The following is a 15230-nucleotide window of genomic DNA, read 5'->3' on the forward strand; positions in this document are numbered from 1 at the left end:
GGGACGACCGGCACCCCTTCAATCCGCGATCCATGACGGAGGTTCTCCATCACCTCTAGCCCAAGGTTTTGCTCATTGTCTGTCTGTCTGTGGTCTTGTTACAGAAGGCAGATCTGGCTGTGGCTCCCCTAACCATCACCCACGTCCGAGAGAAGGCCATCGACTTCTCCAAGCCTTTCATGACCCTCGGCGTGAGCATCTTATACCGCAAGCCCAATGGTACCAACCCCAGTGTCTTCTCCTTCCTCAACCCCCTTTCCCCAGACATCTGGATGTACGTGCTCCTCGCCTACCTGGGTGTCAGCTGTGTCCTCTTCGTCATCGCCAGGTAAGGCTGTGCCTTGGGCCGAAGTTCTAGGCCAAGCTGGAAAGCACAGGAAGCTAAGCGCGTGCCCCCTGGCTCAGAAGGCCCAAGGTCTGGATTACTGTGGCACCTGACATCCTCTTCCTCCCTGTGGCAACGATCCTTTGTCCCTTCAGGGGGTGTTCCATGACTCCCTGGGTGTGAAGCATCCAATCGTCCCTCGGGTCCATGTCCATGACTCAGTTATGGTCATTGCACCCACCCTGGTGCCCAGAACAGGCTGAGAGAAGCCTGACCATTGCCCAGGATAGCACCACCTGAGCCAGGCACCTTAGCATGGCAGGCCAGACCCAAGGGCCCTGCATGGGCCTGTTGGAGTGGCTTAAAACATGGAAAAACAAATTGTACCTAAGCGTCCGTCCACACTGCAGGAGAACCAGTCACCACCAGCTGTGCGCATGCCACATGCAGAAACATGGCACGCGCGCGCGCGCACACACACACACACACACAACACACACACACACACATGCCCGGGATCCATGCTTATGCACCACCTCATTCACACGTGTGCCTCATGTGTGAGAATCCACGCTTGTACCGAGGCTACCTTTGTGTTGTTCATTGGAAATGGATGAAGTACACCCTTGCTGGTGGTTATTGGAAATGGGTCATGAGGGAAGCAGATTTAGCCCATGTTTATCCAATGCTCAGTGTTGGCCGAGCACCCTGTTCTGCACCTTGCCACCTTTCCGTTTTCTCTGGCAGCCTCCCTTAAAGACACCCAAGACCCACTGAGGCCGTACAAGCGATAAGTGACACATCTGGGATGCGAACCTAGTGTCACTGAGCGTTTGTCTGTGATGCATGCCTCTGGCCACTGCTTGACCTCCCGCCTCCAGCTCCCCAGCCCCTCACAGATATGAGCTCTCTGCCCCTCCCTCTAGGCCCCATCCTTGCCTCTGCCCTGGGTCCTTTCTTCTCTAAAGGCTGACGTGGTGTAAAGAGAAACTTCTCTGGAGAGGCAATTTGAGATCCAAGGACCTGGTGTTTCGCCTTTTTCCTCTAGAGCTCCTTTGAAAGCCCCCCTTTCCCTCTGCACCCTCCACTCTCCGCCCCCTCCCACCCAGAGAGAGACCAAAGGAAAAATGTGAGAGGCGAAATCGGCCGGCCTCCCTCCCGAGCCTCTGCATGCAGAGCCGAGTGCTGCAGCCGCTGCCCTGCCTCCCCGGCACAGAGAGGCCTTCATCACGCCTCTCGTCACTAATGGCCTAACAAGCCTTTGAAAGCAGCGCTGCTCTCTTGTGCTCTCAACGTAATTTTCTCGAAGCTCCAGTGGCCTCTCAGCCACCCATCCCTCCGAGACAGGAGCATTTCCAGCATTAGTCCTGTCTGTTTGATGTGTCTCTCCCGGCCCATCAGATATGAGCCATCTCTCCGCTGCGGGCAGCGGGGTATATGTCCAGCCTCTCCCTCCTGGCTAGGGAGACAGGAGGAAAGCCCCGCCCCCCCTCCGCAAACACACACACACACACACACACACACACACACACACACACGCACACGCACACGCACACGCACACATACACCAACGCTAGTCGGGGATGCTTAGGAAAACTGAGGTTTTCTACAGTGGCCGGGGTGCCATGAGGGTACCCTCAGAGGAAGGAGAGGGATGAAATTCTGGGCCGTAGAGCTGACAAAAGGCACTGGTCGCCCCCATGGAATGCTCGCCCAGCAATGACTCACAACCATCACGTCTGCCCTTTACAGTCGTCCTGTGAGGTGGGGAGCACCATCCCCACGGTACAGAAGCAGAAACTGAGGCTCAGAGAGGTTAAGTCAATATCCAAAGTCACAGAGCTTTGCTTGACAGGGTCCTGATTGAAATCAAGCTCAGGACTGGGTGTTAGGGAGCCGCAAAGTGCAGTGCACACAGATGGTTTAGGGGGTGCCACTGAGTACCTAACCGCATATGGCACCCTTGCCCAGTGGTCATCCATTCCCTCTTGTCTTCTACACCGTCAAGTAGTTCCAGTCCCCTCCTACACTGTAAAATGGGTGCCTGGCACTGTGAACCAGGTTGGGGAACCTCAGCCTTTGAAAACATTTCGTTACCAAAAGGCCCCTTCTGGAATCAGCTACATTTATCAGAATAAGCAGTTCTGTCTCTGGGAACTTGTCCTATTAAAGCTTCACCATTGAGTGACACTTTGGAACCTAAAATGCCTTACAGCGGAGCTCAGAGGACCCAGCTACCCTTTGGTGTCAATGACCACAGAGGTGTGCCAAGGTTGTTTTGGTTTTGGGGCTTTTTCTCCCAGTGGTGGGAACTGGGTCAGCTTCAGTGCCCACCAGTAGGGAGGTGTTGAGACACATGTGAGTGGTCGGAGGGCACAGGCTGGTTCAGAGGGGCTGATCTGGAAAGGGGTAACGTAACAGCTTTCTACATAGAAATTTCTATGACAGGGTCTTGGGGTGATGTGGCATTTTTTTATGTTAAAAATTGTGTGTGTGTGTGTGTGTGTGTGTGTGTGTGTGTGTGTGTACATCTGTCTTGTCTGTCTGTGTCTGTGTGTTACATTAAGAGTAAGACCTAGGGCCCATGAGCTGGCTCGGCTGGTCAAGGCACACTTGGTACCAAACCTGAAGCCCTGAATTCTAGTCCAGGGTCTGACATGGTAGAAGGAGAGAACTGACCCCTGCCAGTTATTCTCTGACCCACACACACATGCCGTGGCACACACGCCCACATGCGTACCGTAAACAAACAAATGTAATACAGATCTTAATACTATAAATAAAGAGCTGAACCCCTGAGCGCTGCTCAGAATTCATCTTTCCTCTGATCCCAGCCTCCAGCCAGAAGAGGTCCCGGAGGAGCCTGGTCTCTTGGTCCCCAACACAAACCATCGCAGGCCATGCGTGGCCTTTGGTTCCCTGTCCTGTCAGTCCCAGGTGTCCCTGGGCCACACAGCTTGTTTGTTTCTATCTAGAAGCTGAAGGCTGAGGTTCCATAGACTTTGTGAGATTCCTGCCTTAGCTCCTTTTTAATTTCTCCATTAGCCCCAAACTGGGCCTCCCAGGGCTGTGCCTCCTTAGGTAGTCCATTCCTCCCTCTACTCTGGGTTTCCAGTGGCCTGTGGCCTCTGCCTGCTGAAGTCCATTGCTTTCCTAACAAGGAGCCAAGGCAGACCTGGACTAAGTTCCAATCTGTGTGTGCTCAGTGGGGAGGCATTGTGTAGCCAGTACCCCTAGATCTTGGTAGACTCTGGGCCTGGAGCAGGGACTCTTCTAACCTACAACGCAAGCACCTACCAGGCCCTGCCCTCCAGACAACTCAGGTTTGTCTGCTGCGCCACAAAAATGCACACAGCATCCGTTCTGGGCACCTAGCTCTCCAAAGGTTTTCTCTTACATCCCCTCCCCCAGTGCCCTCTCCCTGAACCTCAGCCTCTTTCTTGGGGACTGTAGAGCCTCTAACCAGCTTCTGCTCATCCCTTTTGACAAGCCTCCACTCGGTTTGAAGTCTCACGTGGAAATTTCCTGTCTGAGGGAACTGTCCTCACCTGAGCCCTGGGAGTAGTGGGTGATAGATGACACTCCTGCTTTGAGAAGGGACCTCGAAAAGGCATGACACAGGTGCCATAAAGGGCTTCACACTACAAAGTGAAACAAAAATCTGGCTTTGGTTAGAACGAAAGAAAAAGGGGGAGGGAGGGAGGGAGGGAGGAGGGAGGGAGGGAGGAGAGGGAGGAAGGAAGGAAGGAAGGAAGGAAGGAAGGAAGGAAGGAAGGAAGGAAGAGACTGTCTGTCTTTGCTTCCTATATCCTACCCCATCCCATCCCAATATACATACACAGCTGCCCGATCCAGGAACTGCTCAGTCTCTCCATCTCTCTGCATCTCCAAACTGACTCATTTGTAAGCAGAATTCAGCCAGTCAGCCAGGCTTCCTTCCCTCAGTTGGGAATCCTCTTCCTTAGAAGAGGGGTGGTGTGGAATGGGGGCTTTCAACAACTTTTTCCTTTAGACATATGTTCCCATACTCAAACACAAAACTCTGAAATGAAATCGCACATTGTTCTCCCCATGGGGTAGGATTCTGGGGCATTTGTGCCTTCTCGTTGTATTCTTGTATACTATTTGAATATTTTATAATGAATATCTCTTCACTTTTTTATTATACAAGAAATTCACATGCATTTTCTCATTTTCAAAAAATTCATGTAGGCAACAGGTTTGGCTAACATTCCTTTTGCCTTCTTAACCCCCTCCCCAGAGGCATACACTGGTAATTTTATAGATGGAAACTTCCAGACCTCTTAGTGTACATTCACATACACATTTACCTGTGGAGCTGTATGGCTGTCTTAAGAAATCTACAGAGATGTGACTGTACTGTTTTTTATTTTTGATCACCTTTCATCAGATAGTCTGTGATGAAGATCGTTCCCTGTCGAGGGACACCTGGAAGCATGCTGTTCTCTCTCACAGCTGTGTGATAGTTCGGTGTGGCTGTGCCATGGCGTGTTTAATCATTCCCCTGCTGAAGGACATTTGGGTGATTTTCTGGGTTTTTGTCATTGCCAACAACACTTTGATAAACATCCTTGAGGACTTCCTTTTATGCGCCTGTAGGAGCGTTTTCCCTACATAGATAATGACTTGCAGCTTCCCGGGGTAGAAGGGCATCTGTGCTTTTCATTTGACAAGGTGCTTTGGAAGCACTTTATAACCGGAAAAGGGTTACTCTTCTGCACTGGCATTAAAGGACAGGAAGAAACCCAGTCCCAACCGGCCCTGACCCATCACTCCAGCCAGACAGTAAGGAAAGGGCCCCTGGAGTGGTTGGCAGTCCGCGCTGGCACTTGTTACTCCCTGGCAGCCTCCTGCAGCTTGGACTCTTCGCTTCCCTCTGCCCTGCAGATTCAGCCCTTACGAGTGGTATGATGCCCACCCTTGCAACCCCGGCTCCGAGGTGGTGGAGAATAACTTCACACTGCTCAACAGCTTCTGGTTTGGAATGGGCTCCCTCATGCAACAAGGTGAGTGTCTGCCCTCTCCGGGCCTTCTTGTCTGAGGAAGGCAGCTTTTCCTCCCCAGTGGGTCTTTGGCCTCTCTGGAGTCAGCTGCCCTCAGGAGGCAGCCTCAGGCCTCACTAAGCTGACAGAAGGTTAGCGACACCGAGGATACCCTCGTATGTGCCTTCACCCCAGATTCACACCCTGCTCCACTGCTCTGGCCCAAAGCCAGCTCAGGATGTAAAGCAGGTCAGCCACCCCAACCTGTGGTGTGTGAGATGCATTCCCAGTACCTTCTACAGTTGTTGGGATGGACCAGAACATGCTGCCTACTGGATTGACCCTGGTGACTTCTCCCCAGCTGAGCAAAGCCGATCCAAGCAAGCTGGGGGCTGGGACCACAGAGGCAGAGGGTGGGCAGGAGGCTGCCGAATAGTGCTGTGAGGGTAAATGGCTGGGGAGACTAAGAGAACTCCAGTAGTTAGGTCAGGGCTAGGTGAGGTTGACTGAGGTTGGGACTTCTGCCTGAGTACATCCGAGACAGGGCCATGGCAGAAGACTGTCTTCCATCTTGGAGAGAGGGCCCCAAGATGACTGGCCCTGAGCATGGATTCAGCTCTTTGGAATGTCTGGCAATGCTTAAATATCTAGGAAACAGTCGAGCATGGTAGCGCGCCATCTGAGATTCCAGCATTTGGGTGACTGGGACTGGAGGATTACTGTGAGTTCAAGACAAGCAAGGCCCTGTCTCGGAAGGTGGGAGGGGACAGCACGGTGACTCAGTGGGTGAAGGCGCTTGCTGCCAAGCCTGATGCCCCTATGGGAAGCCGCACATCGCCTGCTCTAACTACAAGGCCCTTGACCTTCACGCTCTTATGTGGAGCCTCAAGACCCAGCACAAACCCTGGTCTTCAGAAGACATGATGAAGAGGCCAGATGAATGAGAGAGAGAAGAGGGAGGAGGAGGGAGGGAGGGAGGGAGGGGGGGGGGGGGGAGGGAGGGAGGAAGGAAGGAAGGAAGGAAGGAAGGAAGGAAGGAAGGAAGGAAGGAAGGAAGGGCATTCTCCTTAGTGTCCATCACACAGCCGTCCACTGTGCTGGGAGCTGGGAGTGTAGCCGAAGAGGAAAAGACCTATTTCTCCGCCCATCAGTGGGTTCCAGCATCTGGGAAGTGACAGGCAGCTTCCCATGGCAAGTGCCTCCGTCTGTCCCCGCTATTAACAAGCATCCTGAAGCCTCACCTTCCTTCTTTGCCCATCGTCTTTGTTCGGTGACAGTTGAGAAAGACCTGGAAGCCCCTTCACTGCAGTAATAACTTCTCTGCCACTGCCTGCTGCTACTCAAGTCCAGGCCCCCCAACGCATTCCCCTGCATGGTTTTGATTAGGAGGGGAAAAAAAAAAACTAGGTATGTATTTGAAAAACTCTCCCTTGAGTGACTTCTTTGAGAAAGGAAAAAAAGTCATCCATATCAAAGCAGACGCTTTCAGATTGCAAGTCCAAATATTCCAGAAAGTTCGGGGGTCACTCACTATTTAAATCTCTTGAAAGCCGTCTAGTTAATTACTTCAGTTAGAAGGGTTCATCTGAATCGTGCTCCGCACCCAAGGCCGGGGAGGAAGAGTGATGCATTTCAGCAAAGAGCTTCCAAAAATGTTGATTTTTCTTCTCCTTCCAAGTGCCTCACAGCAATCTCATCTTTGTATACTGCTCGTATTTCTGACGCATCTCTCTTCAAATTATACCACTGCGGCATCGCAGTATTTCCGTGAGGCTGGGGCAGAGGAAGGACAATTCTTCATCCTTTGCAGAGTCCAGAACAAGAGAATTGTCTGGCCTAAGATCACCCAGAGAACTGGGAACAGGATTTTCTTTTAGAACCCGTGGTTTCGACCCTTATACTGTGGTCCGTGGATAGGCATCGGAGGGTCTGAGGAACCTCTGAAATGGAGTGTGTGTGTGTGTGTGTGTGTGTGTGTGTGTGTGTGTGTGTGTAGAATGTAAATTATTAAATATCAGCCTGAATCAGACTCACTTGAAGTCTGAGTGCACACACTGCTCATCCCTCCCCCTCCCCTCCCTCCAGTTATTGACTCTTGAGGTGAATCAAAAAATCTGCCTTTCAATCAAGTTTCCAGCGATATTGAGGGACCCTGGGGCTGATCTGCTGCTCTCAAGAAAGGGTCTCAGCGCCTGTGTCAGTATCCAGGTCAAGTCATGGTCTACACATTGTAAGGCCTCTCCTCCCTTCTCCCAGGCTCTGAACTGATGCCCAAAGCTCTGTCGACCCGAATCATCGGTGGCATCTGGTGGTTCTTCACACTCATTATCATCTCGTCCTACACGGCCAACCTGGCCGCCTTCCTGACCGTGGAGCGCATGGAATCACCCATCGACTCTGCTGATGACCTGGCCAAGCAGACCAAAATTGAGTATGGTGCTGTCAAGGATGGGGCCACCATGACCTTCTTCAAGGTGAGATTCTCTTCTTCCGTGTGTCACCTGGGGCTTACCTGCCTGAACTCTTTACTGAGTAGAAAAGGGGAGCTCTGCCGATCCCTCCCTCCCTCCTGCCCTCCCTCCCTCCCTCCATCCCTCACTCACTCATCCTCACTCACTCACTCACTCACTCACTAACTACTCCGAATCCAGGGTCCTGAAACCACAGGTCTCAGCCCCTCCCTGTTGAAGCCAGTTAAGTCTAAGGAGCTATGATGATGAGCCATGTAGATTGGTCTCAAGTTCTGAAAGTTTCTGGAGCAAGCCATGTGAATCATTGGAGGAAGATAAACAGAAAAGATTGGATGAGGCAGGAAGAGAGAGATGGCCCAGTCCCAGGCAGTTCTGGGACCATTGGTACCCCGCTCTTGGCTTGGGGTCCCAATCCATCCATCTCTAAGAGGCTGACTTGGGGTGGATGAGCTGCCCACTTCCAATAGCACAAGGCACGTTTCCTCCTCTTAGAAGGCCGGTTTCCTCAGAGGAAGTCCCTGTCACTTGCCCATGTGACAGCTTTCACAGGAGCCATGGCTCCCCCAGCTTTGAAAGCGTTGGCTCAGTTCCACTGCTTACCCCTTCTGTCTTCCTAGTTGAGGTCAAGGGGACTCTGCCTGACCCCGAGAAGCAGTGGGTTCAGCGTGCTTCTAGATAAGTAACAATAGCTGTAGCCCTGAGCACTCACAGTGGGCCAGACTCTGCTCCTTGCTTGGTCTCTATTAACCTTCTCAACCCCTGCGAGATGAACACCGTAATTATTCCCCATCCACGTGTGGCAACTGAGCCCCCGACAGATCAATGGCTCGTCTGAGGATTCACATCTGAAGGACCTGGGCCCCATCCTCATCTGCTTCTCTCCAAAACCTAGCTGCTAAACCAGTGGTGGTGGGGCTTGCATGTGTGTCTGAACGGCACGGGGCCTGTGTCATCAGAAAGGACTGAGCATCGGTACACACATACACGCACACACACACACACACACACACACACACACCACACACACGCATGCACACACGCACCACACACATGCATGCACGCACACACGCGCATACGTGTCTGACTCAGGAGGCCTAGGGTGGACTCATAATGAGTCTTCTGGGCTGAGGCTACGTCTAATTTGGCAGAGTGCTTGCCTATTGTGCGAAAAGCTCTAGCTAGGTTCAATCCCAGCAGAGCAAAAGCAGTATAGCGGGACACACCTGTAATCTGAGCTCTAGGGAGGTTGGAGCAGAAGGGTCAGCAGGTCAAGGTTATCCTCAGCTATACAGGAGACATCCTGGACTACGAGAGAGAGAGAGAGAGAGAGAGAGAGAGAGAGAGAGAGAGAGAGAGAGAGAGAGAGAGAGAGAGAGAGAGAATATTCTAACAGGTTCCCAGATGCTGCTGGAGCTGCGGCTGGGGATGTTTTGAAAAGTGGTCCTCTAATGACCCCTTGGAAGCATCAGGCTTTGGGATGGGGAACTGTGTGGTGCATCCAGCCACCCTTTGCCAGTCTGGAAGCCTGTGTGTCTCCCTTTACTCTGGGCTCTGCTTCTTCATCCCTGAGCCCTTGCCTCTTTGGAGACTTCAAGAAAAGGAATGAGCCCCAGCAGGGGTTGAGGAAATAAAGGAAGATGTTAGAGTGTAAAATGCCTCCATCCCATGGGTGCTCAAAACCCAGCACTTTCTGCCAGCTCCCCGTGTCTCTCCTGAGGCTGGGGGCAGCTACTTAGTGAAGAGGGGGGAGGGAGGGAAAGAAGCTTACCCTTGCCCTTGGCTACTGCCACCGGAAGCCGGTCACACCATCTACTAGGGAGGGCTCAGTGTGCATTGAGGTCAAGGGGAAGTAAAATGTCACATTAGGCACTTGTTGAAACTCCATGAGTGTGAGCAAGGCTGACAGTATGTACATACATGTATGACTGTGTATAACGTAGATGACACATGTAAATGAGCGTTTTGCTCATGCACATGTAACATGCATGCGCGTCTGCCTGTATGTGCACAGGCAGATCTGTGCTTAGACATGAATGTTTGCATCTGTATGTGTATGTGTGCTAATGAACATATTGCATGATCACCATCTAGGAACACAGATATGCATCTGTGAGTACACACAAGTACATGCCACAGTATCTGTGTGTATGTGTGCACAGAATATCATATACTTCAATGTTCCTGTGTGTGTGTGTGTGTGTGTGTGTGTGTGTGTGTGTGTGTGTGTGATGACCTATGTACACATGTATGCCTCTATCTGTATATGTGTGCCTGCGCACGACCCTGCCTGCTCACACTCCTTGTCCTCAGGCCACAGCCCAGCCCTTTGACTACCAGAGTTTCTCATGAATTAGGCATGAGCCCGTCTCTAAGCAGGGCTCCCGATCAAAGCGAAGAGGCATAAATAAGCCCAGTGCAGGCTCATCTCGGCTGATTGGAGGCCCCCGCCTTCCTCCATGCAGAGATGCTCAGATTGCCTTTTCAGAGCCCAGTCCCAGCTCCCCACCGAGCCTCAGTCCTCAGCATCAAGCAGCCACTGCACCCTCACCCTCCTCTCCTGCAGACAGTCCAGGGAGGAGGGCAGAGGAGGGACACAGAACCTGCTCCCCAGCCAGGACTCTGGGGCTCCAGGACCCATCCGCCAGAAATAGCAGCTGAGTGTCCCCAGGCAGGACCAGCCCCACATCCATGCTCTCCTGACATCACTTAATCCTTCTCTGCAGCCAGTCACGTGGTCCTAGGTGTGTGCCCACACTTCACCTGTTTCTCTGTCGTTCTCCTCCTGACAACCCTATAAAACAGATGAGTCTCATCCCCTCCATGTTACGCACAGTGGAAGGAAGGAAGGCTCAGAGAGGCTAACTGACTTGTCTAATGACACATAGCTAGAAAACTGCAGAGCTGGGATTTGAACCACACCTTAGTGTAAAGCCTGTGTTCTTTGTCCTCTCAATCCGTTTCTCTCAGGATGCCACCACAGTCCTCAGCAGTCTCCCTTGGGGAAGAACAAAGCCATGGTGGGTTGGGCCATGGCCAGCACAGTCTTGACACATTGTAGTGGCTCAGCTGATTAATAAAGTTGGGTGCTTGGTGCTGTGAAAGGGTCGGCATTGAAAGGTGGCAGAGCCAAGAGAAGCCAGTCCAAGAGGCAGTGGTGAACACAGACACCAAGCAGGCGGCACCCCCCAACCCCAGATATCCCAAGTTTAAAACAAGTTAACTTTGTTTCTGTGGTTCGCGTACTCCTGGTTAGGCAGGACACAGGGGCCAAGAGATGGCTCAGTCAGTAAAGAGCTTGCCGTGTAAACTTGAGGACCTGGGTTCATATCCCCAGCATCTGTATAAAAGCTAGGCATGGAGCTCGAGGGATGGCTCGGCGGTTAAGAGCACTGGCTGCTCTTCCAGAGGACCTAGGTTCAATTCCCAGCACCCACATGACAGCTCACAACTGTCTGTAAGTCAAGTTCCAGTGGATCTGACTCCCTTACAAAGACATGCAGGTCAAACAACAGTGCATATAAAAAAAAAATTTTTTAATTAAAAAAAAAAAAAAAGCTAGCCCTGTTGGAACTGACTTGTAACCAAGCATTGGGTGTGGGGTAGATATTGAAGGACCCCTGTACCTTGGTGGCCAGACTGCCTAGGTGAATCAGTAAAGCTTCATGTTCAATGAGAGACCTTGTCTCAAGAAGTAAAGAACAACTGAGAAATATACCAGATATTGGCCTCCAGCTTTCACAGGCATGCATATATGTGTGGCATGTGCACTTGCGCACATGGCACACACACACACACACACACACACACACACACACACACACACACATACACACACACATGAGCATGTAGATGAACCCCAAAACAAATAAGTAAATAAAACTCCCATGGCAAGCCGGGCGGTGGTGGCGCACGCCTTTAATCCCAGCACTCGGGAGGCAGAGCCAGGCGGATCTCTGTGAGTTCGAGGCCAGCCTGGTCTCCAAAGCGAGTTCCAGGAAAGGCGCAAAGCTACACAGAGAAACCCTGTCTCGAGAAAAAAAAAAAAAAAAAAAAAAAAAAAAAACTCCCATGGCAAAGAGTAGAACACAAGAGAAGGAGCCACAGGAAGCAGGACATCCAGCTCTTGGGCCCCAGGCCCCTTGAGCTCAGCCTGCTTTTGCAGAAAGCTGTGAGGCTAGAGTCTGCCCCTTGGCTCCAAGGGAGGTTTGCTGGGAGAATTGTCAGGGAGCAGCAGACATCACAAACACCGTCTCCTGTGTTGTCCTCCCTCCGTCTTGGAAGATAAAAATTAATTAGGAGATGAAAAAGGAGGCCTTTGAAAGCACTGTTTGGCTGTAAAAATATGTAGGCAAAAAATGTAAAGGAGGCTGTGGGGGAGGTGAGCTCCTTGCAGGGGAGCTGGGCGGCTTTGAAGGGAGAAGATACTGGAAGAGATTCTGCAGGGATTGTGGCCTCTATGAGTGGTAGAGCTGGGAGCTCAGCACAGTGGGGCTGCTGAGGGAAAGCATGGGAATCTGGAGCCTCAAAAGCCAGGCTCCCCAGCCCGGAGTATGGCTGAGCCCTCCCCCTCATGCAGCCTCAACTATAGCATCCTACCTGGAAGGGGCTTGGAGGGGCTGTCCTGCATCCCTAGGCGCCAGCTGAATAGTGATGCTTCTTCCCCAAGCTGGAGGGCTCAGGAAGCTACCCAGTATCTCCAGCCCCTCCCTCTGCTGCCCTCCCTCACAGCCCTTGACCCAGCTTGCAGCAGAAGCAGGGTGGGAGGACCAGGCAGCTTGGTCCAGCCTGGTGCAATCAAACGCCAGGCTTTAAAATCAGACCCACCGAGATGTGTCCTGGGTGGTGTCTCTGATGGGTGACTTTGAGCAAGTCACCTCATTGCTCCAAGCCCCAACTTGCTCACCTGGACACAGTAAACACTGATTCCTACCTATGACTGTTCCCTAGAGGATTCAGCGAGCTCCTAGACCTTCAGTGTTCATCAGGGGTCAGGGGAGATCTTGTCCCAAAGCCCCCTCCTGGCTCCCCCACTCCCCCTGCAGGCAGGCAACTCAAGCAGAAAGTACCTCTGACACCTGGAGACTCCCCTTTCTCCAGGTCCTCAGGACTGGGCTTTGGGGTAGATTTCACTGCCTCTTATCATGACCTGCGCTTTTGCACATACAACAGAGGAAACTGGGAGTCAGCTCCTAAAACCAAAGGATTCTATCCCTGGGGAGGCAGAGACAGGCAGATCTCTGTAAGTTCAGGCTTAGCCTGGTCTACATGATGAGTTTCAGGACAGTGAGGGCTACATTGTGAGACCCTGTCTCCAAAACAAAAAGAAGGGATCCTAGAAGGACTTTGCAGAAAGACAGCAGCAGGTATGGGCCAGGTTCAGGGTGATAGATAGGGAAGTCACTGAAGATGCCTAAGCTTCCGAAGAACTCCCTGGGCCTCAGTTTTCCCTTCTGTGAACTGGGTGTGATGTCGTCAACATTACAGAGTTACTGAGATGATTAACTAGGGGGATTCCTAGTTGAGCTTAGAAGGGTTTCTGTGCTACAGGAGACGTCCCATGATGCTGAGTAGCCTTATTTACTGATGCAAACTGGTGGTACAGGCCCGTCTGCCCTATAGACATGATTCCGGGGCCATCCGTTGCTTGCTTTGATGCAGAAATATTTTTTTTTAAGCTGGTTGTCGGCATTTTGAAATCTAGAGACTTTTGCATTTGAAACATTCACAACTCCAGTCTCTTGGAAATGTGAACGATCTGGCATCTCCAAGCCGGCTCTCCTGCAGAGCAGCTCCTGGAGCACGAGGCAATGGCTGGCTCTGGCTTCCAGTCTCGTGCCATTTCCCATACTAGGGTTGACCCTGTCAGCACCTGAGTTGTGTGTGTGTGTGTGTGTGTGTGTGTGTGTGTGTGTGTGTGTGTGAGAGAGAGAGAGAGAGAGAGAGAGAGAGAGAGAGAGAGAGAGAGAGAGAGAGGTGGGGGGACCTGAGTGCATGTGCACAAATGTCCACGCATGTGTGTGTGTGTGTGTGTGTGTGTGTGTGTGTGTGTGTGTGTGTGCAGGCGCACCTCAGACAGATTCTTCCTAAGGCTCCATCCATTTCATTTTGAGACAGGGTCTCTTGCTGGCCTGGAACTTGCCAGTAGGCTAGTCTGAGACCAGTGAGCTCCAGGATCCACCGATCTCTGATCCCCTGGTGCTGAGATTATAATAAGCCGCATGCCGCCATGCCCGACTTTTTTTTTTTTTTTTTTTTTTCTTACTGGTCTCTGGACGTCAAACTTGGGACCTTGTGTTTGCAAGGTGAGCACTTTCCCAACTGAGCCAACCCCCGCAGTCCCTCCCCCTCCGTTTGGTGTCATTTCTTTCCTGTAACTGCCCTGCACTATGAAGATGACTTCCTCTTTCTAAGTGGGAAAACTAGGCTTTACGGAGAATTGAGCATCGGTGCAGGCCACATGGAGAGCCTTCCTTCCGGTCAGGCTCCTGTGCTCATTAGTGCCCCCATGCCTTTCCTCTGCTGACTGGGATGGTAGCCAGGTGCAGTAGGCATCCTCAGAGGCCCATTTGACAGACGTGGGAGGTGAGGCTGGGAGGGGGGATGTGATGGGAGGAGCTGTCATTTGAGCTGTGACACCAGGGTCCAGGCAGAGGAGCCGGCCCCTCTGTGGTCTCCCCTCTCCACCTTCTGCCCTACTCCCCAGAGTCCCTCTGAAAGGAAAGCTACAGGCTCTCTTGGGACTGTGATAACAGAGGCTGGGCACTCGGAGGCACCTCCTGGTGCCCACAGGAATAAACCAGGAGGTGTGATTAACTGCTCCAGGACATGGTTCTGATGGGGCCAAAGATGCCTCCCCCCCCCCATCCTGGGATAGGCAAGCTAATTAATCTGGGAAAAGGTCTCTTCTCCAGAATGGAAAATAACCGAAGTCTCACATGGAGCCACGCCGCAGCTGCCTCTCTGCACACTTTCCCTGAGATTTAGTTGCGTTCAAAGCTGATAGATATGTGTTTATATATGCATATATAGCCCCATCTACATTCCCTTGTACAGAAATGTTAAATTCTCAAGATTAAGTGTCTTCGGTTGGGGAAAATCAATTCACTTCTTTGAGGAGGCTGAAATGGAGAGTCGTGAGCCTGGAACTCCCTTTCTTGCCAATTTTTCCTGATATAAAAAGCATCTTCATCCTGGCAGATCGCCCTGTGTTGGCTGCTCCAAACGATTCCATTAATTGATTTAGGTGACCGGCTTTGCTGTAGCCCTTATTAAGGTTCCCACCAGAACCAGGACAGCAGATGACTCCGGAGCCATCCGTACGCGGGACTCCACTCCCAAGGGAGGTGGACTACAGCTCGGCTAGGTAGTGGGAACTCGGGCCTCTGGTGAGGAGGGCTTTGCTTCTTTCTATGGTGGATGTGTCAGGGGTTG

At 51.9% G+C, this 15230-nt stretch overlaps 1 protein-coding gene across 1 annotated transcript in view; it reads left to right on the top strand.

Moving 5' to 3' along the window:
- Grik3 (glutamate ionotropic receptor kainate type subunit 3) overlaps positions 1-15230 on the top strand; it is a 217307-nt gene that overhangs the window by 192644 nt on the left and 9433 nt on the right. The window contains 3 exon segments of the mRNA XM_028885450.2: positions 105-328; positions 5234-5352; positions 7585-7802. Coding sequence (XP_028741283.1) covers positions 105-328; positions 5234-5352; positions 7585-7802 — 561 coding nt within the window.

The sequence above is a fragment of the Peromyscus leucopus genome, chromosome 2 (assembly GCF_004664715.2).
Source record: "Peromyscus leucopus breed LL Stock chromosome 2, UCI_PerLeu_2.1, whole genome shotgun sequence".
Classification (NCBI taxonomy): Eukaryota; Metazoa; Chordata; class Mammalia; order Rodentia; family Cricetidae; genus Peromyscus; species Peromyscus leucopus.